The sequence below is a fragment of the Balaenoptera acutorostrata genome, chromosome 10 (genome assembly GCF_949987535.1).
Source record: "Balaenoptera acutorostrata chromosome 10, mBalAcu1.1, whole genome shotgun sequence".
NCBI lineage: Eukaryota > Metazoa > Chordata > Mammalia > Artiodactyla > Balaenopteridae > Balaenoptera > Balaenoptera acutorostrata.
This window is the reverse complement of record NC_080073.1, coordinates 47,841,293-47,864,139: the sequence shown is the minus strand read 5'-3', so window position 1 is coordinate 47,864,139 and position 22,847 is coordinate 47,841,293. Positions and strand designations below refer to the sequence as shown.

Sequence of the window (22,847 nt, the reverse complement as noted above, 5' to 3'; positions counted from 1 at the left end):
GTATTTGACCAATTGTAACTTAGTAATGTCCCAGGACCATGGAGGCAGAATAGGGGTCTTGAACCCTTTAACTCCAGCCTCATGCTGTTTCTAAAATCTGATCAGTCTTAATGTACAGCCTTCTGTTTTGTCCTTTGTCACTGCTTTAGCCATGATCCAGTGATACTTTAAACTGGATTTAAAGGATAAATATGGGTCTGTCCATCCTTTTCGTGATCCTTGAGGAAATAACTTTATTTTTAGAATGAACTTGAAAACAGTCTAAAGATTTACTAAGAGCTTTCTGTGAACAAATGCTAAAACAAATAGCTGTCGTCAGCTCTGGCTGAGTAAAGAGAAAAATCCCCTACTTTCAGTTAATGGTTAACTTTGAACCGTTTATTAAATGAAAATAGATTATAAAAAAATAAATTAGTGGGAATTCCCTGGTAGTCCAATGGGAATTCCGTGCTCTCACTGCCAAGGACCCAGGTTCAATCCCTGGTCAGGGAACGACGATCCCACAAGCTGCATGGTGCAGCCAATCAATCAATCAATCAATCAATCAATAAAATAAATAAATAAATCCATCCATCCATCCATCCATCCCTCCCTCGTGGCGAAGTGGTTAAGAATCCGCCTGCCAGTGCAGGGGACATGGGTTCCATCTCTGTTCCAGGAAGATCCCACATGCTGAGGAGCAACTAATCACGTGCACCACAACTGCTGAAGCCCAGGTGCCTAGAGCCTGTGCTCCACAACAAGAGAAGCCACCGCAGTGAGAAACTCGCACACCGCAACAAAGAATAACCCCCGCTCGCCACTAGAGAAAGCCCATGCGCAGCAAGGAAGACCCAACACAGCCAAAAATAAATAAATTAATTTAAAAATATAAATTATATATATATGGAGTTTTTAGAAGTCAAAAAGAAAACAGAGTAGCTTGGTTACAAACATGGGCAAACACAATGACTAGACAGTTCAGGAAATAATACACATAAATTGCCAATAAGCATATAAAAATGTTTAGCCTTAGTAATCAAATGCAAACTAAACTAATTGGGTAGTATTTCCCAATAAAAGTTATGTGCAGTCTGGCACGAGCATTCCACGCTATATAGCAGCATATACATTGGATTAAATAATTAATGGAATTGATAAGAGAGAAACTGAGATTTATTCCTTGACTTACCTGTTCTGAGGGTAAACTATTTCTTCCTAACTTCAAATGCAGGAATTTGGATTTTCCTTTCCTCTTTCACTGACTAGAATAATTTTCCTACCAGTATTTCTCCCTTTACCATCAATGATTCAACTAAAAAGTCTTTCTTAGTTTGCATGTTATAGATTCTATAAATCTATGTGGCAGGCATAGCAGGTATCTCGGAGAATGATTTAGATTGTGATGACGGTCATCGTGGCAAAGAAAACACATTTCAGTCTTGTATGGAATGGTGAAAAATTAAAAACAACTTTTATGGTCATCAGTTTTGGAAGTGTTAAATAAATTGCGCTACATTGATTATGTAGATTAGTATAGAGCTACTAAAAAGAAAGAGAATGATGTATACATACAGATAATGGAAGAGTCATCAAGGTTAAATAACAAAAGCAAGTTCAAAGAAATAGATCCAGAATGGTGCAGTTTATATGTTAAAAAGGAACAGTTCACACTGTGGGTGTGTGTTTGTGCAAACACATAAGCGTATATATCATATATAACATACACACAGAGCACATAGGAAAGGTCTAGAGCAGTGCTGTCCAAGAGAACTTTCTGCGGTGATGTAACTGTTCTGTATGAGCGCTGTCTGGTCCAGCTGGCGCTAGCCCCATGTGGCTGCTGGGCACTTGAAGTGGGGCTAGTATGACCAGGAACTGAATTTAAAATTTTATTTAATTTCAATCAATTTAATTTTATCAATGAATAGCCACATATGGCTAGTAGCTACCATATTAGGCAGTGCAGGTCTAAATGCTTGTGTACCTAAATGTCAGTAGGGTTACATCTAGTGAAAGTGTGAGGTTGTGTGCCTGTCAACAGGAGACTTTTACTTTGTATATATAATTTTACAAGAAGGATGTACTTATATAACGCTTGTGTAATTTTCAAAACCAATTTTAAAAGTTTTTCCAAAGAAAGAAAAAAGAGTCAGCATGTTATAATGGGGACAATGCTTGGCTTGGTGGCAGCTCAGATTTAAGCCCCCACTTCACGCTTCTTAACCTCCTCGAACCTCTGCTTCTTCACATTTGAAAAGAGAGATAATAATGGCACTGGTGACAGTGTTCATTGAAAAGTTATGTAAATTCAACTAGCGCCATGTTTAACACCCAGTAAAGGTGCAGGGGAACCAGTAGATTTCCTATTGTTGACGTAAGTTAGATTACTACCCTGAGCCCACTGACTGCTTGCATTAAAGTCAGATTGTGAAGTGCTAACTTTTAAAAAATTAGGGAATTTTGAGTCACTTCTGAAAATATTGTGTCCCTAGCTAGTTGGATGGGGGAGTATGAGGACAGTCTCTTTCAACCGTAGAGAAAATTTGAGATGGGTTTCTGTGACCACCGAGACTGGATTGGACCCCCTCCTTGAACCACTGTCGCAGAGCAGCCTGCCCCACCCTCCCCCTACCTCCCCCCTCCCCCTTCTCTTTAGTGCTGGACACCCTCTCTGCTGGACACTTGCTCATAGGAGAGCTTTTCCATCCCTTAGACTGTAGAGACCAAATTTATGAACAGCATTGAAAATATTCTCAATCCCCTTCTTGGGCTGGGGTGGGTTTGGTCACTGGCGCCAAACTAGAAAAGGGAGCTGACAGAGGACTTCATGAAGATGGAGGTAGTGTGGTATAGTTTGGGAGAAGGGATGTAGTTTTCCATTTACAGGTGACTTTCCAATAGGATGAATTTTAATCAGTAATGGAGTGTTTTAAAAGATTTTGATTCTATAAATGTATGAAAAACTGTTTTTCAAGTAAAGCAAATAATCATCTGTATTAACTGTTTGGGGAATTATATTCTCTAGGATTTCGAGCAGTCAAATTTACTTTGCACACCAGAGGTCTGTTAAGCACAGTATTATATATTCTCAACTCCTGCAGTTTATCCATTGAACATATCCAAAGCTTGAATACTAATGTGCATTCCCAGCCTCTCAAAGAGGCCAAAAGGATATCTGACAGGCCCATCAAATGGGACAAGTCTTACTACTCCTTTACTGGGTTCAAGGACCCTGATGAAGACCTCGAGCAAGTCTGGAGAATGGAAACAACCCTAACGTATGTAAGAGTTTTTATTTAACTAAATTTATCTGTGGTTAGTAGCCCCCACTCGCCTCAGCTAGAGAAAAGCCCGCATGCAGCAAAGAATACCCAATGCAGCCAAAAAAAACAAAAAAAAACCCCCCAAAAAACATGAGCTAGAAGAGAGGGTCTCAGCCCTGCATTCACTGGGATCCAGCCCATGAAACTTCTGCTTATACCCATTGTTCTAATTATCTCACAGTGTGTCCAGATGAACCAAAACTTGGGAATGTCTGACCTACCTTTTGGTATAGAAAAAGAATGGGATTGGATAAGTCAAGGCATAAAAGCAAGAATGAGAGTTGTTGGACCTTAAGTCAAGAGGCTTAAGAATAACATATTAAAGAAATTTAGAGAAGCAATTACTCTGTGATTCAGTTGAGTGTTTCATAGGGTACAATTTTGGTCTGGAGCTAGATGTGTAGCCATCATGAAAAGATTGTCGCAGGGATCCAGAACTCAGAGGTAGTCAGCTGGCAAACAATGAAAACAGACTGGAACTGGGAAAAGCCAATTCACCAAGATATGTGCTATTCCATTGGTTCCTTGCCCAAGCTGAGTATTTATAATTTCCTTATTTGTATGTAGTTCATCCAATAAAATTCTTCAGCCTTTAATAAAAGTAGACACTCTTACATTATATTATATTACGTGTTACTAGATAATGCATTTTTAAGAGTAGGGAACATGTTTTAATCATCTTTCTACTAATCTGCTTCGTAGATTCATAAAACCCAACCAGCATTTTTATTTCACTGAATTAAAGAATTGTTGAAAAAGTGTGAATGTGAAGTGTTGGAGGCTGGGTGTGGAGAACTCAAGGTTTAATATGGAAATGTAAAGTAGCTTAATACAGATGGTAGCAGTAGAAGTGACTCAGCTATGAATGTAGAGGACCATTTTTTTTTAAAACAGTGCCTCTGTTAGTTTCATTAGTATTAACTGAAAAGTATCTGCTGTTTTTAGCAAGAGATACATTGTCTTAAGGAAATTTTCTGAGTGTACCTGAGTTGTGTTACTATGAATTCTTTTTTTTTTTTTTTTAGTTGTTTTGTTTGTTTTTTTATACTGCAGGTTCTTATTAGGCATCAGTTTTATACACATCAGTGTATACATGTCAATCCCAATCGCCCAATTCAGCACACCACCATCCCCACCTCATCGCAGTTTTCCCCCCTTGGTGTCCATATGTCCATTCTCTACATCTGTGTCTCAACTTCTGCCCTGCAAACTGACTCATCTGTACCATTTTTCTAGGTTCCACATACATGCATTAATATACGATATTTGTTTTTCTCTTTCTGACTTACTTCACTCTGTATGACAGTCTCTAGATCCATCCACTTCTCAACAAATGACTCAATTTCGTTCCTTTTTATGGCTGAGTAATATTCCATTGTATATATGTACCACAACTTCTTTATCCATTCGTCTGTTGATGGGCATTTAGGTTGCTTCCATGACCTGGCTATTGTAAATAGTGCTGCAGTGAACATTCGGGTGCATGTGTCTTTTTGAATTACGGTTTTCTCTGGGTATATGCCCAGTAGTGGGATTGCTGGGGCATATGGTAATTCTATTTTTAGTTTTTTAAGGAACCTCCATATTGTTCTCCATAGTGGCTGTATCAATTTACATTCCCACCAACAGTGCAAGAGGGTTCCCTTTTCTCCACACCCTCTCCAGCATTTGTTGTTTGTAGATTTTCTGATGATGCCCATTCTAACAGGAGTGAGGTGATACCTCATTGTAGTTTTGATTTGCATTTCTCTAATAATTAGTGATGTTGAGCATCTTTTCATGTGCTTCGTGGCCGTCTGTATGTCTTCTTTGGAGAAATGTCTATTTAGGTCTTCTGCCCATTTTTGGATTGGGGTGACTATGAATTCTTCATTTCCTCCAGAGGTATACTTTGTTTTAAATTCCAGCTCTCATGTTGACAATTACCAGCACAAGCTCAAAACATGTCATTTTGATTTGTCTACTCTTAAAGAAGATAGCAACATAAATTAAATAGACCACTGTTTTGGAAATTGAGATCAGTGGAAATATAACTGTCTAATTTATTGATCATTATTATCCAAATTCAGTTGTCAATAGCTATGTATCTTGTCAAACAATGAAGTAAACCCATTCATAGCCAGATAGAACCTTTGTTTTCTTAGCTTTGACAAATGAAATTAACAACAATAAAGCATTACATGTTTTAGCCTTGTTTATAAGAGGGATCTTGCATTCACTTTAAAACTGATTTAAAATTAATATTGAATTATCCTAAATGAAACAGACAGTATTTACAGTTGAATAGGGTTGTGGCTGGTTCTTGGTGTAATGCTGTTTCATATCTTTTACTTCCATATATTTTTCTTGGGCTAGAGAATATTGAGAGTTGACTGGTATCACCTTAAATCTTCCTACTCAAAGCTTCTCTTCTAAAATCAACCAGTTAGAGATTTGTTTTGTTTAGTTTTTGATGCTTGTATCGGAGGTCCTTGGGTTATATTTCTTGAACATTGATATGTTAGTGACTTACCTGAACCAGATCGTCACATCTCATAGAGTTTGAGTTTAGCTTATTAGGTATAATTTTAGAGCAGAGGGTCCAGGCTGGGTAGGATAGGAGAGGACAGCTCTACACTGAAAAAAGGCAAGAAAAGGAATACATGCTGCTCTTCGGGCCCTTTGGGTAAATTACAGTATAGACTAAATGCCGCAAAAAAAAATCTGTTGCCTTTACCAGCATGCCTTAGAGGGCCGGTGCCCCGGTTACGACAATTGTATGAATTTGGAAGATTTCATATCTCTTATTTCCATAACCTAACCTGGTCTCCCTGGTCCAGTGTGTTCACACAGGCCCAGCACCCCTTTCAGCCAGTCTTGACCTTTTACCAAATATGGAAGTTGCCCAGTTTGCGGGAACCCTGATGAGGGTTTGTTCAAGGTTTTATTTTATGTTAGTTTTTCCCAGTAAGGATTCCAGGAACTTATGTCATCAAAGCCAGAGTGGTGTTTGTATCAGTTTCTTGTTTCAGTTATTAATTTTTTATGTGGCCACGCCATGTGGGACGTGGAATCTTAGTTCCCCAACCAGGGATCGAACCCGAGCCCCCTGCATTGGAAGTGTGGAGTCTTAACCACTGGACCGCCAGGGAAGTCCTAATTTTTTAAATTTGTTATTATTTTGCAAATAATTATAAAATTGTTGAACCATTGGGAGCTTTCAAATCATATGAATGGAGTGACTGTCCCATAGTCAGGAGATTTAGGGTAGCTGTAACTAGGACAAAACTTCTTCACCACCATGGTCATTTTGGCCATATATGGTTTGTTTTTATTTTCATTCTTGTATTGTTTACCTCATCTTTATTATATATGTAGTTATAGGACAGGATGCATAAGGAGCACATGCTGAATTATACAGTTCAGAGGGAGCATAAAAATAATTCTGCAAATTTACATCCAGCTGATCTTCACCTGGTTTACAAATTGCATTCACCTGATCAAAATTTAATCTTGAAAGCATGTTATTTCTAATATTTCAGAATGTAATGTTAAATAGAGAAAATATAACAGTTTTTTAAATGTCTGAAACATTTATATTAACATATTTCCATACATATTTCCATACAAATACAAATATAAGATTTTTAGAAATTTCATGTAATGTCTGAAACATTTATATTAACATATTTCCATACAAATAACCCAATGAAAGTTTAGTATTAGTTGTTTTGTTTGTTTGTTTTTTTATATTGCAGGTTCTTATTAGGCATCAATTTTATACACATCAGCGTATACATGTCAATCCCAATCGCCCAATTCAGCACACCACCATCCCCACCCCACCGCAGTTTTCCCCCCTTGGTGTCCATATGTCCATTCTCTACATCTGTGTCTCAACTTCTGCCCTGCAAACCGGCTCATCTGTACCATTTTTCTAGGTTCCACATACATGCATTAATATACGATATTTGTTTTTCTCTTTCTGACTTACTTCACTCTGTATGACAGTCTCTAGATCCATCCACTTCTCAACAAATGACTCAATTTCGTTCCTTTTTATGGCTGAGTAATATTCCATTGTATATACGTACCACAACTTCTTTATCCATTCGTCTGTTGATGGGCATTTAGGTTGCTTCCATGACCTGGCTATTGTAAATAGTGCTGCAGTGAACATTCGGGTGCACGTGTCTTTTTGAATTACGGTTTTCTCTGGGTATATGCTCAGTAGTGGGATTGCTGGGTCATATGGTAATTCTATTTTTAGTTTTTTAAGGAACCTCCATATTGTTCTCCATAGTGGCTGTACCAATTTACATTCCCACCAACAGTGCAAGAGGGTTCCCTTTTCTCCACACCCTCTCCAGCATTTGTTGTTTGTAGATTTTCTGATGATGCCCATTCTAACAGGAGTGAGGTGATACCTCATTGTAGTTTTGATTTGCATTTCTCTAATAATTAGTAATGTTGAGCATCTTTTCATGTGCTTCGTGGCCGTCTGTATGTCTTCTTTGGAGAAATGTCTATTTAGGTCTTCTGCCCATTTTTGGATTGGGGTGTTTGTTTCTTTAATATTGAGCTGAATGAGCTGTTTATATATTTTGGAGATTAATCGTTTGTCCGTTGATTCGTTTGCAAATATTTTCTCCCATTCTGAGGGTTGTCTTTTTGTCTTGTTTATGGTTTCCTTTGCTGTGCAAAAGCTTTGAAGTTTCATTAGGTCCCATTTGTTTATTTTTGTTTTTATTTCCATTACTCTAGGAGGTGGATCAAAAAAGATCTTGCTGTGATTTATGTCAAAGAGTGTTCTTCCTATGTTTTCCTCTAAGAGTTTTATAGTGTCCAGTCTTATATTTAGGTCTCTAATCCATTTTGAGTTTATTTTTGTGTATGGTGTTAGGGAGTATTCTAATTTCATTCTTTTACATGTAGCTGTCCAGTTTTCCCAGCACCACTTATTGAAGAGACTGTCTTTTCTCCATTGTATATCTTTGCCTCCTTTGTCATAGATTAGTTGACCATAGGTGCGTGGGTTAATCTCTGGGCTTTCTATCTTGTTCCATTGATCTATGTTTCTGTTTTTGTGCCAGTACCATATTGTCTTGATTACTGTAGCTTTGTAGTATAGTCTGAAGTCAGGGAGTCTGATTCCTCCAGCTCCGTTTATTTCCCTCAAGACTGCTTTGGCTATTCGGGGTGTTTTGTGACTCCATACAAATTTTAAGATGATTTGTTCTAGCTCCGTAAAAAATGCCATTGGTAATTTGATAGGGATTGCATTGAATCTGTAGATTGCTTTGGGTAGTATACTCATTTTCACAATGTTGATTCTTCCAATCCAAGAACATGGTATATCTCTCCATCTGTTGGTATCATCTTTAATTTCTTTCATCAGTGTCTTATAGTTTTCTGCATACAGGTCTTTTGTCTCCCTAGGTAGGTTTATTCCTAGGTATTTTATTCTTTTTGTTGCAATGGTAAATGGGAGTGTTTCCATAATTTCTCTTTCAGATTTTTCATCATTAGTGTATAGGAATGCAAGAGAGTTCTGTGCATTAATTTTGTATCCTGCAACTTTACCATATTCATTAATTAGCTCTAGCAGTTTTCTGGTGGCATTTTAGGATTCTCTATGTATAGTATCATGTCATCCGCAAACAGTGACAGTTTTACTTCTTCTTTTCCAATTTGTATTCCTTTTATTTCTTTTTCTTCTCTGATTGCCATGGCTAGGACTTCCAGAACTATGTTGAATAATAGTGGTGAGAGTGGACATCCTTGTCTCGTTCCTGATCTTAGAGGAAATGCTTTCAGTTTTTCACCATTGAGAATGATGTTTGCTGTGGGTTTGTCATATATGGCCTTTATTATGTTGAGGTAGTTTCCCTCTATGCCCACTTTCTGGAGAGTTTTTATCATAAATGGGTGTTGAATTTTGTCAAAAGCTTTTTCTGCATCTATTGAGATGATCATATGGTTTTTCTTCTTCAATTTGTTAATATGGTGTATCACATTGATTGATTTGCGTATATTGAAGAATCCTTGCATCCCTGGGATACATCCCACTTGATCGTGGTGTATGATCCTTTTAATGTGTTGTTGGATTCTGTTTGCTAGTATTTCGTTGAGGATTTTTGCATCTATATTCATCAGTGATATTGGTCTGTAATTTTCTTTTTTTGTAGTATCTTTGTCTGGTTTTGGTATCAGGGTGATGGTGGCGTGATAGAATGAGTTTGGGAGTGTTACTTCCTCTGCAAGTTTTTGGAGGAGTTTGAGAAGGATGGGTGTTAGCTCTTCTCTAAATGTTTGATAGAATTCACCTGTGAAGCCATCTGGTCCTGGACTTTTTTTGTTGGAAGATTTTAAATCACAGTTTCAGTTTCATTACTTGTGATTGGTCTGTTCATATTGTCTGTTTCTTCCTGTTTCACTCTTGGAAGATTATACCTTTTTAAGAATTTGTCCATTTCTTCCAGGTTGTCCATTTTATTGGCATAGAGTTGCTTGTATAGTCGCTTAGGATGCTTTGTATTTCTGTAGTGTCTGTTGTAACTTCTCCCTTTTCATTTCTAATTTTATTGATTTGAGTCCTCTCCCTCTTTTTCTTGATGAGTCTAGCTAATGGTTTATCAATTCTGTTTATCTTCTCAAAGAACCAACTTTTAGTTTTATTGATCTTTGCTATTGTTTTCTTTGTTTCTATTTCATTTATTTCTGCTCTGATCTTTATGATTTCTTTTTTTCTGCTAAGTTTGGGTTTTGTTCGTTCTTCTTTCTCTAGTTCCTTTAGGTGTAACGTTAGATTGTTTACTTGAGATTTTTCTTGTTTCTTGGGGTAGGCTTCTATAGCTATAAACTTCCCTCTTAGAACTGCTTTTGCTGCATCCCCTAGGTTTTGGATCGTCGTGTTTTTATTGCCATTTGTCTCTAGGTATTTTTTGATTTCTTCTTTGATTTCTTCAGTGATCTCTTGGTTATTTAGTAACGTATTGTTTAGCCTCCATGTGTTTGTGTTTTTTACGTTTTTTTCACTGTAATTCATTTCTAACTCATAGCGTTGTGGTCAGAAAAGGTGCTTGATATGATCTCAGTTTTCTTAAATTTACAGAGGCTTGCTTTGTGACCCAATATGTGATCTATCCTGGAGAATGTTCTGTGCGCACTCGAGAAGAAAGTGTAATCTGCTGTTTTTGGATGGAATGTCCTATAAATATCAATTAAATCTGTCTGGTCTGTTGTGTCATTTAAAGCTTCTGTTTCCTTATTTATTTTCAATTTGGATGATCTGTCCATTGGTGTAAGTGAGGTGTTAAAGTCCCCCATTATTATTGTGTTACTGTCGATTTCCTCTTTTATAGCTGTTAGCAGTTGCATTATGTATTGAGGTGCCCCTATGTTGGGTGCATATATATTTATAATTGTTATATCTTCTTCTTGGATTGATCCCTTGATCATTATGTAGTGTCCTTCCTTGTCTCTTGTAACATTCTTTATTTTAAAGGCTATTTTATCTGATATGAGTATTGCTACTCCAGCTTTCTTTTGATTTCCATTTGTATAGAGTATCTTTTCCCATCCCCTCACTTTCAGTCTGTATGTGTCCCTAGGTCTGAAGTGGGTCTCTTGTAGACAGCATATATATGGGTCTTGTTTTTGTATCCATTCAGCGAGCCTGTGTCTTTTGGTCGGAGCATTTAATCCATTCATGTTTAAGGTAATTATCGATATGTATGTTCCTATGACCATTTTCTTAATTGTTTTGGGTTTGTTTTTGTAGGTTCTTTTTTTCTCTTGTGTTTCCCACTTAGAAAAGTTCCTTTAGCATTTGTTGTAGAGCTGGTTTGGTGGTGCTGAATTCTCTTAGCTTTTGCTTGTCTGTAAAGCTTTTGATTTCTCCATCGAATCTGAATGAGATCCTTGCCGGGTAGAGTAATCTTGGTTGTAGTTTCTTCCCTTTCATCACTTTAAGTATATCATGCCACTCCCTTCTGGCTTGTAGAGTTTCTGCTGAGAAATCAGCTGTTAACCTTATGGGAGTTCCCTTGTATGTTATTTGTCATTTTTCTTGCTGCTTTCAATAATTTTTCTTTGTCTTTAATTTTTGCCAGTTTGATTACTATGTGTCTTGGCATATTTCTCCTTGGGTTTATCCTGTATGGGACTCTCTGCGCTTCCTGGACTTGTGTGGCTATTTCCTTTCCCATGTTAGGGAAGTTTTCTACTATAATCTCTTCATATATTTTCTCTGGTCCTTTCTCTCTCTCTTCTCCTTCTGGGACCCCTATAATGTGAATGTTGTTGCATTTAATGTTGTCCCAGAGGTCTCTTAGGCTGTCTTCATTTCTTTTCATTCTTTTTTCTTTATTCTGTTCTGCAGCAGTGAATTCCACCATTCTGTCTTCCAGATCACTTATCCGTTCTTCTGCCTCAGTTATTCTGCTATTGATTCCTTCTAGTGTATTTTTCATTTCAGTTATTGTATTGTTCATCTCTGTTTGTTTGTTCTTTAATTCTTCTAGGTCTCTGTTCAACATTTCTTGCATCTTCTCGATCTTTGTCTCCATTCTTTTTCCGAGGTCCTGGATCATCTTCACTATCATTATTCTGAATTCTTTTTCTGGAAGGTTGTCTATCTCCACTTCATTTAGTTGTTTTTCTGGGGTTTTATCTTGTTCCTTCATCTGGTACATAGCCCTCTGCCTTTTCATCTTGTCTATCTTTCTGTGAATGTCGGTTTTGCTCCACAGGCTGCAGGATAGTAGTTCCTTTTCCTTCTGCTGTTTGCCCTCTGGTGGATGATGCTATCTAAGAGGCTTGTGCAAGTTTCCTGATGGGAGGGACTGGTGGTGGGTAGAGCTGACTGTTTCTCTGGTGGGCAGAGCTCAGTAGAACTTTAATCTGCTTGGCTGCTGATGGGTGGGGCTGGGTTCCCTCCCTGTTGGTTGTTTGGCCTGAGGGAACCCAACACTGGAGCCTACCCGGGCTCTTCGGTGGGGCTAATGGCAGACTCTGGGAGGGCTCATGCCAAGGAGTACTTCCCAGAACTTCTGCTGCCAGTGTTGTTGTCCCCACGGTGAGCCACAGCCACCCCCCACCTCTGCAAGAGACCCTCCAACACTAGCAGGTAGGTCTGATTCAGTCTCCCCTGGGGTCACTGCTCCTTCCCCTGGGTCCCGATGTGCACAGTACTTTGTGTGTGCCCTCCAAGAGTGGAGTCTCTGTTTCTCCCAGTCCTGTCAAAGTCCAGCAATCAAATACCAGTAGCCTTCAAAGTCTGATTCTCTAGGAATTCCTCTTCCCGTTGCTGGACCCCCAGGTTGGGAAGCCTGACGTGGGGCTCAGAACCTTCACTCCAGTGGGTAGACTTTTGTGGTATAAGTGTTCTCCAGTCTGTGAGTCACCTACCCACCAGTTATGGGATTTGATTTTACTGTGATTGCGCCCCTCGTACCGTCTCATTGTGGCTTTTCCTTTGTGTTTGGATGTGGGGTATCTTCTTTGGTGAGTTCCAGTGTCTTCCTGTCGATGATTGTCCAGCAGCTAGTTGTGATTCTGGTGTTCTCACAAGAGGGAGTCTGCAATGCTCTTCTGGTAGCTACTGAGATATTAGTAAATGTCAAAATTCCATTTTTTCTATTTGAAGTTTGCATGCAAAGTTTTATTTCACTTTCATTGTCTAAGCTCTGAATCATCTTAGTGTCCACAATATGCCACATTGGACAACTACAATATTGGAATTATTTCTGTAGGATATTTGGAAATGTTATAATCATGCTTTAACTCATATCATACATTTATTCACTCTTCTCCTTATTTATAGGCTAAGTCATTGTTTTTCAAATTATAAGTCATAACTTTAGTGCCTGTAACCTGCCTTAATCGGGAATGGTTCCTCAGTGTTTTCTTGTCTTCCATTACCTTGCTGTTATTTTGTAGAATGTCCCTAAATTTGAGTGTTTTGAGTTTATCTGGTATTTCTCATAATTAGAGTCCGGTTATTCATATTTGTCAGGAATACCCCGAAAGTGAAGTGTGTTGTTTTCAATGTTATGTAGGAGGCATATGATGTTGATTATCCCATTACTAGTGATATTAACTTGGATCATTTGATTAAGGTGGTGTCTCCCAGTTTTTTCCCCAGTAAAGGAACTATTTTTCCCTTCAGTTAGTTTTTTTTGAGGAGATACTTAGGGCTATGTAAATATCCTTTTAACACTGAATTTTTACCCCTTAGCTCTAGTGCTCATTGATGATTTTTGCCTGAATCACATATTATGATGATGGTTGCCAAATGGCAATTTTCTAACTTTTTCATCCCTTCAAGCCGGCTCCTATGTCCCCATCATTCTTTGAGAACTCTCTTACTTCCTGGTTCACGAAGGTGTTCTAGGCTCATCTGGACTTTCCCTGGCCCAGTGTTTTTTTTTTTTTTTTTTTTTTAAAGGTTTTATTTATTTATTTATTTATGGCTGTGTTGGGTCTTCGTTTCTGTGTGAGGGCTTTCTCTAGTTGTGGCAAGCGGGGCCACTCTTCATCGCGGTGCGCGGGCCTCTCATTATCGCGGCCTCTCTTGTTGCGGAGCACAGGCTCCAGACGCGCAGGCTCAGTAATTGTGGCTCACGGGCCTAGTTGCTCCGTGGCATGTGGGATCTTCCCAGACCAGGGCTCGAACCTGTGTCCCCTGCATTGGCAGGCAGATTCTCAACCACTGCGCCACCAGGGAAGCCCTGGCCCAGTGTTTGATTGAACCCTTTTGCCAAGAAGCTCTGGTTCTTTTTAGAAGGGAATGATTTTTAGAAACCAAGATCTGGGTGGTGCATGTCTCAATTGCTACTGAACTTCTCAGTGGCCAGAGCTAGGAAACATGTATCTTTGTCTTTATATCTATAGATAGATCTAATATCTACATAGATAGATAGATAGATCGATAGGTAGAAAGAAAGAAAATGCCACGTGTAGAACCTTCATTTTTATCTCAGTGTTTAGACACAAAACAAAAAAATTGTTAAACTAGATCAGTTAAGTTTTATACACTAAATATAAGAATTCCAACAATCAGGTCATGAATATATAATCATAAGATTATATTTCATTCTACAGTTTAAGACATTTGGTCCCCAAACCCCACATGGTATGCCATTTGGTAATTCATTTGTCAAAAAAATCATCCTTTCTATTACATAATTTAAAGTAAATTGATTAACACGTATGACTTAATAAATGAGGAAAAGGTTGAAAAATTGTAATAGCTAATAATCGTGATATAAAATATTATTTCTTATTTCTCACACAGAAAGCAGAAATAAAATCTTTATCAGTATTTTTAAAGGGGGAGTAGGAAGAATTATTAATGACTGTACACATTTAGTGAATCAAAAAAATGTGGAATATAGGGAATTCCCTGGCGGTCCAGTGATTAAGGCTCTGAGCTTCCACTGCAGGGAGCACAGGTTCAATCCTTGTTCCAGAACTAAGATCTCTGCAAGCCCCTCCATATGGCCAAAAAAAAAAAGGAGCATCGTTAGTTAGAGGAAGAGGTCCTAATTCCTTACCCCAATGTGCAAGACCTTTTATAATCTCACACACACACATATACGTGCCTCTCCAGTCTCATCTCACACCCCCCCTCCCTCTAGGCATCGTGTGATCTGGGCACGTTGGTTCATCTTATACTTCCCTGTGCACTGGCGTGCTTGACATGCCCTTCCATTTCACTAATCTGCCTGGAAAACTCTGATCCATCTCTCAGGTTCAGGTCACATATCACCTGCTCTATAGAACCTTCCAGGCAGAATTAATTAATTCTTCCTCTGTTCTCCTAGAAGCTCATATATTCTCTTCCAATTGCTTCTCTCTCTATTCCTTACTAGATGTATCTTCCTTATATTCCCAACACAACACACTGTTAGGCTTTCAGGATAAATATTTGATGCATGCATAATGGTTGATTGGTTCTGAGAGTTTCAACTTGATTACTATTATTATTTTTGCGGCCACACTGTGCAGCATGCAGGATGGTAGTTCCCCGACCAGGGATAGAACCCAGTGTCCCCTGCAGTGAAGCGGGAGTCCTAACCACTGGACTGCCAGGGAATTCCCTGAACTTGATTATTTTTAAAATGTTTTAGATCACAACACCTCAAACCTTTAAAGGGACTTAATAATTACGGAACCTTAAAAAGGTTTATTTGGCAAGCACTTTTGAGATGGACATATGAGCCCTTCTGCAGAGTTATCCTAACACCTGACCATCAATCACTGACAGGTGTCCCACAGGGGGTGTCAGGTGGCCTGGGGATGGGGTGCTTTAGACCATTTTCCCCCTAACTCCCTGGAGCTTTCTCTTGCACGGCTGTACCCAGGGCCCACTCCACCACTACCATCTTGGACACAAAATGTTCCTCTGATCCCCGAGTCACCTTGCCTCTCTGCCCGGCCTACTCCTGTTCCTCTGATCCCCGAGTCACCTTGCCTCTCTGCCCGGCCTACTCCTGTTCCTCTGATCCCCGAGTCACCTTGCCTCTCTGCCCGGCCTACTCCTGTTCCTCTGATCCCCGAGTCACCTTGCCTCTCTGCCCGGCCTACTCCTGTTCCTCTGATCCCCGAGTCACCTTGCCTCTCTGCCCGGCCTACTCCTGTTCCTCTGATCCCCGCGTCACCTTGCCTCTCTGCCCGGCCTACTCCTGTTCCTCTGATCCCCGAGTCACCTTGCCTCTCTGCCCCGCCTACTCCTGCAGCAGCCATTCAGCCTCCTAGGCACCACCCAGGCCTCTTGTTTGTCCAGCCTCCCCTGGGGGACTAGAGACTCTGAGCGACCGCCAGCATCCCTTGTGCCATGACCGTTACAACACCGAGGACGTGATAACCTCCCAAGGGGCCGTGCCGCTCGGTACCAGGCCACCCGGGCTGCCCTCAGCTCTTGTCTGAAAGCTCTCCCCTTCTAATCCTTACGCCGACTTTGATGTTTATTTTCTCTTTTAAGACTTCATTGACGTAAACGTTCTAAGAAATGCAGAATTAAAAGAACATCTTTCTGCTGAGCCTATGATGTAGTTGACGGGGGAAAATAATAAAGGTGGAGAGAGGTGAGACTAGAGCTGGGCATTTGGTCGGGTGGGAAGGAACCAAGGGGCAAACAGACCCACCCGACAGGAGCGTGTGGACAGAGACACCGAGACTGGTAAGGCCTGACCAGTGGGAGCACTTGGACAGAGAGCTGAGAGGCTGAGCGGGGCGAGCTCAGGGTGCTGACAACCAAGAGGAAAACAAAGCAAGAGACGAAGTCTACCCAGCTAGAATCCACAGAGTTACCTCCGCAAGTCCCTGCATCAGGAAACACTGCCTGTTGAATGTCACCAGCGCCATTAGGTGCGTCTTCTGAATTGACTTTTTCCCCGTCTGGCTGCACTAGGACATCATCTGCTCATGTGCCCCAGTAGGAAAAGGGTCGCCTGTAGATGACCGATGCAAGTGGCGGTCCAGTACAGCCTGCCTAAAAGTGCAGTAAACATAAGTGAGGTTTGAAGTATCTTTAATTCTTTAAAAATCATCCCATCTCTGGAAATCTAGCAACAGGCTGGGTGTAATTTAAATTGAATTTTTTTGATAGACGAAGTTGTCATAAGTAGAATATGATTTAACAGATGCTGGCAGTTCTCCAAGAAACCTATTTTAGAAGTATTTACTCTAAAAGAATAGACTTGGCAGCAGTACTTATAATTTGGTAAACGTTTGATGGCAAACTCGGTTTAACACTGGGACTGCTTTAAGTCAATGAACACGTCGTTCAATAGTAGAAATGTTTGCATTATAGTTAGTATTGCAAAGTGTATATCTCTGTTTTTTTTCTTTCTAGATAACAATGGGAAAAGTGCTGTTAAAAAGCTGAAGAATAGTTTGCCACTTAGAAAAGAACTAGATGGTTTAAAAGATGAACTGTCCCATCAATTGCAGCTCTCAGATATCAGGTAATGAAGAAGAGAAAGCCTAATTTAGAGATTAAAATAAACATGCTTTACCTATTGGTAAAGGTTTGTTTCTAACAGTTAAATATTCGCGTCTTTAATTATTCTGTTAACTAAATATTCTTTTGTTATCTTTTTATGAAAGTAATCAAATGTTTATGTAGGAAAACTAATATGAATTTCTTGTATAAAATAGTGAAGTAAAGTTTAGATACTGACATTTTTAGCATAATAATTTTTTTATACAATGAATTTGTAATAAAAATATCCTTTTCAATATACCCATAATGTATAAAAAATAATTATTTCCCCCTCATGTACGATTGGTATTCAAGTTTAAAAAGATAAAGGGAGATAAAAAATAAATGTTGTATTCTTTGGTTCTATTTTACGTAGCATTACTTTTTTTTCTAACTGAGGTATAATTGACATATAACATTATAATAGTTCCAAGTGTTTTACATAATAATTCATTATTTGTATACATTGCAAAGTGATCACAATAAGTCTAGTTAACATCTATCGCCATATATGGTTACAGATTTTTTTTCTTGTGATGAGAACTTTTAAGATCTACTCTTTTAGCAACTTTCAAAAATGTAATACAGTATTATTAGCTATAGTCACCGTATAACATGACGTTTTAAGTAAGTTTTTATAAACTTAGGAATCATAGTTATATAAAGATACATGCTGAAGTTTATTATAAAAATAGATTTAACAGCTGTTACAACCCTAAGGAGGGGGTGGTGTGATTCAGTCATGGGACTCTGCATTACAAGAACCCTGAGATATTGTCATCTGGTCTGGAGCTTAAACTTCTATTACTCTTTGCTGTAGCCTGTTTTGTTGTTTTCAGCCATCATTATCAGGACTTTTTACTTATATTGAACCAAATGACCATTTGGGTACCATAACAGCACCTTTTTCCTGGGCTTGCAGAACACAGATAGTACTTATATGTTCTGTTCTTGTGTATTCAAATCATAGTTGTCTAAGATAATTGAAATTTCAAAGGAAAGTGTTTACACTTGGACTGTGTGGGATGTTTGGGTTTGTGCTGATAACTGCTGTCTTTTCATCACATCCAAGTTTGATTATAGGGGGCCCTTCCAATTCCATAATCTAGTAACATAGACTTTACTAACTAAAAACAAAATAATAAGATCCTTTTTAAAGGTTTATAAAAAACAAATTAATATGCATGAAAATAACTTTTTCTAAATAAATTTTTAAAGACTGGGAAAGCAGACTAGGATCAGAAAAATGAAAGGGTTTCTTAAACATAAAGAGTAATAAAACAGGGACTTCCCTGGTGGCGCAGTGGTTAAGAATCCACCTGCCAATGCAGGGGACACGGATTCAAGCCCTGGTCCAGGAAGATCCCACATGCTGCGGAACAACTAAGCCCGTGTGCCACAACTACTGAGCCTGCGCTCTAGAGCCTGTGTGCTCCGCAACAAGAGAAGCCACCACAATGAAGAAACCCACACACCACAACGAAGAGTAGCCCCCGATTGCCACAACTAGAGAAAGCCCGCGCGCAGCAATGAAGACCCAACTCAGCCAAAAATAAATAAATTTTAAAAAGAGTAATAAAACATTATTTTACAATATAGTGGAGAAATTTCTCAGCTTTAATTCTTACTATGGTAAATATCAATAGCTATAACCCATATAAACAAAAGCTCTTCAAGGTTCTCAGTTTGTAGGAGTGCAAAGGGGTCCTGAGACCAGCACATGTGAGGACCGTGGACGTGAGTGTCTCGGCTTACTGGGAAATTAACTAAGTCTCCAACAAAAGGACAGTCACAACAAAAGCACTGTGACTGATGACATTGTGTGTTGAAGGAATAAGTTTGAAAGCCGATTTCACTTTATCAGAAATGACATTCATCAGAATTGGTGTTAGGATGAAGAAGGAACCTAAGTTTTCTGAAAGCCTGTTGAGCGCCTTACTCCTTCACATGTTCATCCCCTGTGATTTACGCCACCTGTGCTGTAAGAAGTGTCCCCACTGGGCAAGCAGGAAGAGAAACCTTAGGAAGACCAGAGGCAGTTTGTTGAAGGTCACAGAGCTAGTCAATCACAGAATTAGAATCCGAAGGTTGGTTTTCTTTTTTTTTTTTTTTTTTTTTTTAATTTTATAGCTACTTTATTTATTTATTTTATTTATTTTTGGCTGTGTTGGGTCTTCGGTTCGTGCGAGGGCTTTCTCTAGTTACGGCAAGTGGGGGCCACTCTTCATCGCGGTGCAGGGACCGCTCTTCATCGCGGTGCGCGGGCCTTTCACTATCGCAGCCCCTCCCGTTGCGGGGCACAGGCTCCAGACGCGCAGGCTCAGTAGTTGTGGCTCACGGGCCCAGCTGCTCCGTGGCATGTGGGATCTTCCCAGACCAGGGCTCGAACCTGTGTCCCCTGCATTAGCAGGCAGATTCTCAACCACTGCGCCAGCAGGGAAGCCCCGAAGGTTGGTTTTCTGACACCACTTAATACTGGTGCTCTTTACGCATACACAGAAGCGCCTCTGTGACATCATGTGAATATCAAGTTCCATTTTGTCACTGAGATGTAATAAGGTTCATCTATAAAATGAGCAGATTACACGATGTCGTAAAAATCATTTTCTCTAGAATATGATAAAAAAAATCCTGATAAACCAAACTGGAATTCCTAGTTGGAACTTCAATCCAAGACAACATCATCGTCATTGAACAATGTAAAGAAGAAAAAGATCTTTGTCAAAGTTTTCCCCATTTCATCCTCATTTTAAGAGAAACAACACAGTGTATTTGCTTGTTGTAAGTCTTTGGATGGCTGAATATAGTGCTAAGCTTTTTACCCTCTGGTAAACGATTCATTTCCCATTTGGCTGCTTCTTGAAACATGAGTTAGTTTGGGAACATGTTGTGTGTCTCCTTGAGAAGGCAACTCCTCGGCTTTCCCGGGAGTCAAGCAGTGGGGGCGCGTGTGTGCCTCCCTCTGGGGGGACAGGGGTGTTAATGGGCCGTGTGCTCTGTTGGACCAGGTGGCAGAGGAGCTGGGGCATCGCCCACCGCTGCAGCCAGCTGCACAGTTTAGGCCGCTTAGCCCAGCAGAACTTGGAAAGCCTTAAAAATACAAAAGGTAAACAATTTCCATTCACTTCCGAAATCCATATCCCTTAACGGCTATACACATCTGTAAATTCTAGAGGAAAGCTAAGTGTTGAAAGTCTTTGTATTGATAGATGTTACTTTATATCAGCTGAATTTTTATTTATTTATTTATTTATTTATTTAAACATCTTTATTGAAGTATAATTGCTTTACAATGGTGTGTTAGCTTCTGCTTTATAACAAAGTGAATCAGTTATACATATACAGTATGTTCCCATTTTTCTTCCCTCTTGCATCTCCCTCCCTCCCACCCTCCCCATCCCACTCCTCTAGGTGGTCACAAAGCACCGAGCTGATCTCCCTGTGCTATGCGGCTGCTTCCCACTAGCTATCTATTTTACATTTGGTAGTGTATATATGTCCATGACACTCTCTTACCCTGTCACATCTCACCCCACCCCCTCCCCATATCCTCAAGTCCATTCTCTAGTAGATCTGTGTCTTTATTCCCGTCTTGCCACTAGGTTCTTCATGGCCTTTTTTTTTTTTTTCCTTAGATTCCGTATATATGTGTTAGCATACTGTATTTGTTTTTCTCTTTCTGTACTTCACTCTGTATGACAGACTCTAACTCCATCCACCTCATTACAAATACCTCCATTTCATTTCTTTTTATGGCTGAGTAATATTCCATTGTATATGTGTACCACATCTTCTTTATCCATTCATCTGTCGATGGACATTTAGGTTGCTTCCATGTCCTGGCTATTGTAAATAGAGCTGCAATGAACATTTTGGTACATGACTCTTTTTGACCTATGGTTTTCTCAGGGTATATGCCCAGTAGTGGGATTGCTGAGTCGTATGGTAGTTCTATTTGTAGTTTTTTAAGGAACCTCCATACTGTTCTCCATAGTGGCTGTATCAATTTACATTCCCACCAACAGTGCAAGAGTGTTCCCTTTCCTCCACACCCTCTCCAGCATTTATTGTTTCTAGATTTTTTTTTTTTTTTTTTTTTTTTTTTTAATAGCTACTTTATTTATTTATTTATTTTATTTTTGGCTGTGTTGGGTCTTCGGTTCGTGCGAGGGCTTTCTCCGGCTACGGCAAGTGGGGGCCACTCTTCATCGCGGTGCGGGGACCGCTCTTCATCGCGGTGCAGGGACCGCTCTTCATCGCGGTGCGCGGGCCTTTCACTATCGCGGCCCCTCCCGTTGCGGGGCACAGGCTCCAGACGCGCAGGCTCAGCAATTGTGGCTCACGGGCCCAGCTGCTCCGCGGCATGTGGGATCTTCCCAGACCAGGGCTCGAACCCGTGTCCCCTGCATCGGCAGGCAGACTCTCAACCACTGCGCCACCAGGGAAGCCCTGTTTCTAGATTTTTTGATGATGGCCATTCTGACCGGTGTGAGATGATATCTCATTGTAGTTTTGATTTGCATTTCTCTAATGATTAATGATGTTGAGCATTCTTTCATGTGTCTGTAGGCCATCTGTATATCTTCTTTGGAGAAATGTCTATTTAGGTCTTCTGCCCATTTTTGGATTGGGTTGTTCGTTTTTTTGTTATTGAGCTGCATGAGCTGCTTGTAAATCTTGGAGATTAATCCTTTGTCAGTTGCTTCATTTGCAAATATTTTCTCCCATTCTGATGGTTGTCTTTTGGTCTTGTTTATGGTTTCCTTTGCTGTGCAAAAGCTTTTGAGTTTCATTAGGTCCCATTTGTTTATTTGTGTTCTTATTTCCATTTCTCTGGGAGCTGGGTCAAAAAGAATCTTGCTGTGATGTATGTCATAGAGTGTTCTGCCTATGTTTTCCTCTAAGAGTTTGATAGTGTCTGCCCTTACACTTAGGTCTTTAATCCATTTTGAGTTTATTTTTGTGTATGGTGTCAGGGAGTGTTCTAATTTCATACTTTTACATGTACCTGTCCGATTTTCCCAGCACCACTTATTGAAGAGGCTGTCTTTTCTCCACTGTATATGCTTGCCTCCTTTATCAAAGATAAGGTGACCATATGTGTGTGGGTTTATCTCTGGGCTTTCTATCCTGTTCCATTGATCTATATTTCTGCTTTTGTGCCAGTACCAAACTGTCTAATTACTGAATTAGATTACTGAAGCTTTGTAATATAGTCTGAAGTCAGGGAGCCTGATTCCCCCAGCTCCATTTTTCGTTCTCAAGATTGCTTTGGCTATTCGGGGTCTTTTGTGTTTCCATACAAATTGTGAAATTTTTTGTTCTAGTTCTGTGAAAAATGCCAGTGGTAGTTTGATAGGGATTGCATTGAATCTGTAAATTGCTTTGGGTAGTAGAGTCATTTTCACAATGTTGATTCTTCCAATCCAGGAACATGGTATATCTCTCCATCTATTTGTATCATCTTTAATTTCTTTCATCAGTGTCTTATAATTTTCTGCATACAGGTCTTTTGTCTCCTTAGGTAGGTTTATTCCTAGATATTTTATTCTTTTTGTTGCAATGGTAAATGG

General features: G+C 39.6%; 1 protein-coding gene across 1 annotated transcript in view; it reads left to right on the top strand.

Annotated features, from left to right (window-relative positions):
• LOC103021038 (T-cell activation inhibitor, mitochondrial-like) overlaps window positions 1-22,847 on the top strand; it is a 45,920-nt gene that overhangs the window by 7,441 nt on the left and 15,632 nt on the right. Inside the window, 4 exon segments of the mRNA XM_057555759.1 lie at window positions 3,008-3,264; window positions 11,125-11,134; window positions 17,146-17,257; window positions 20,283-20,380. Of these exon segments, the coding sequence (XP_057411742.1) occupies window positions 3,008-3,264; window positions 11,125-11,134; window positions 17,146-17,257; window positions 20,283-20,380 (477 nt within the window).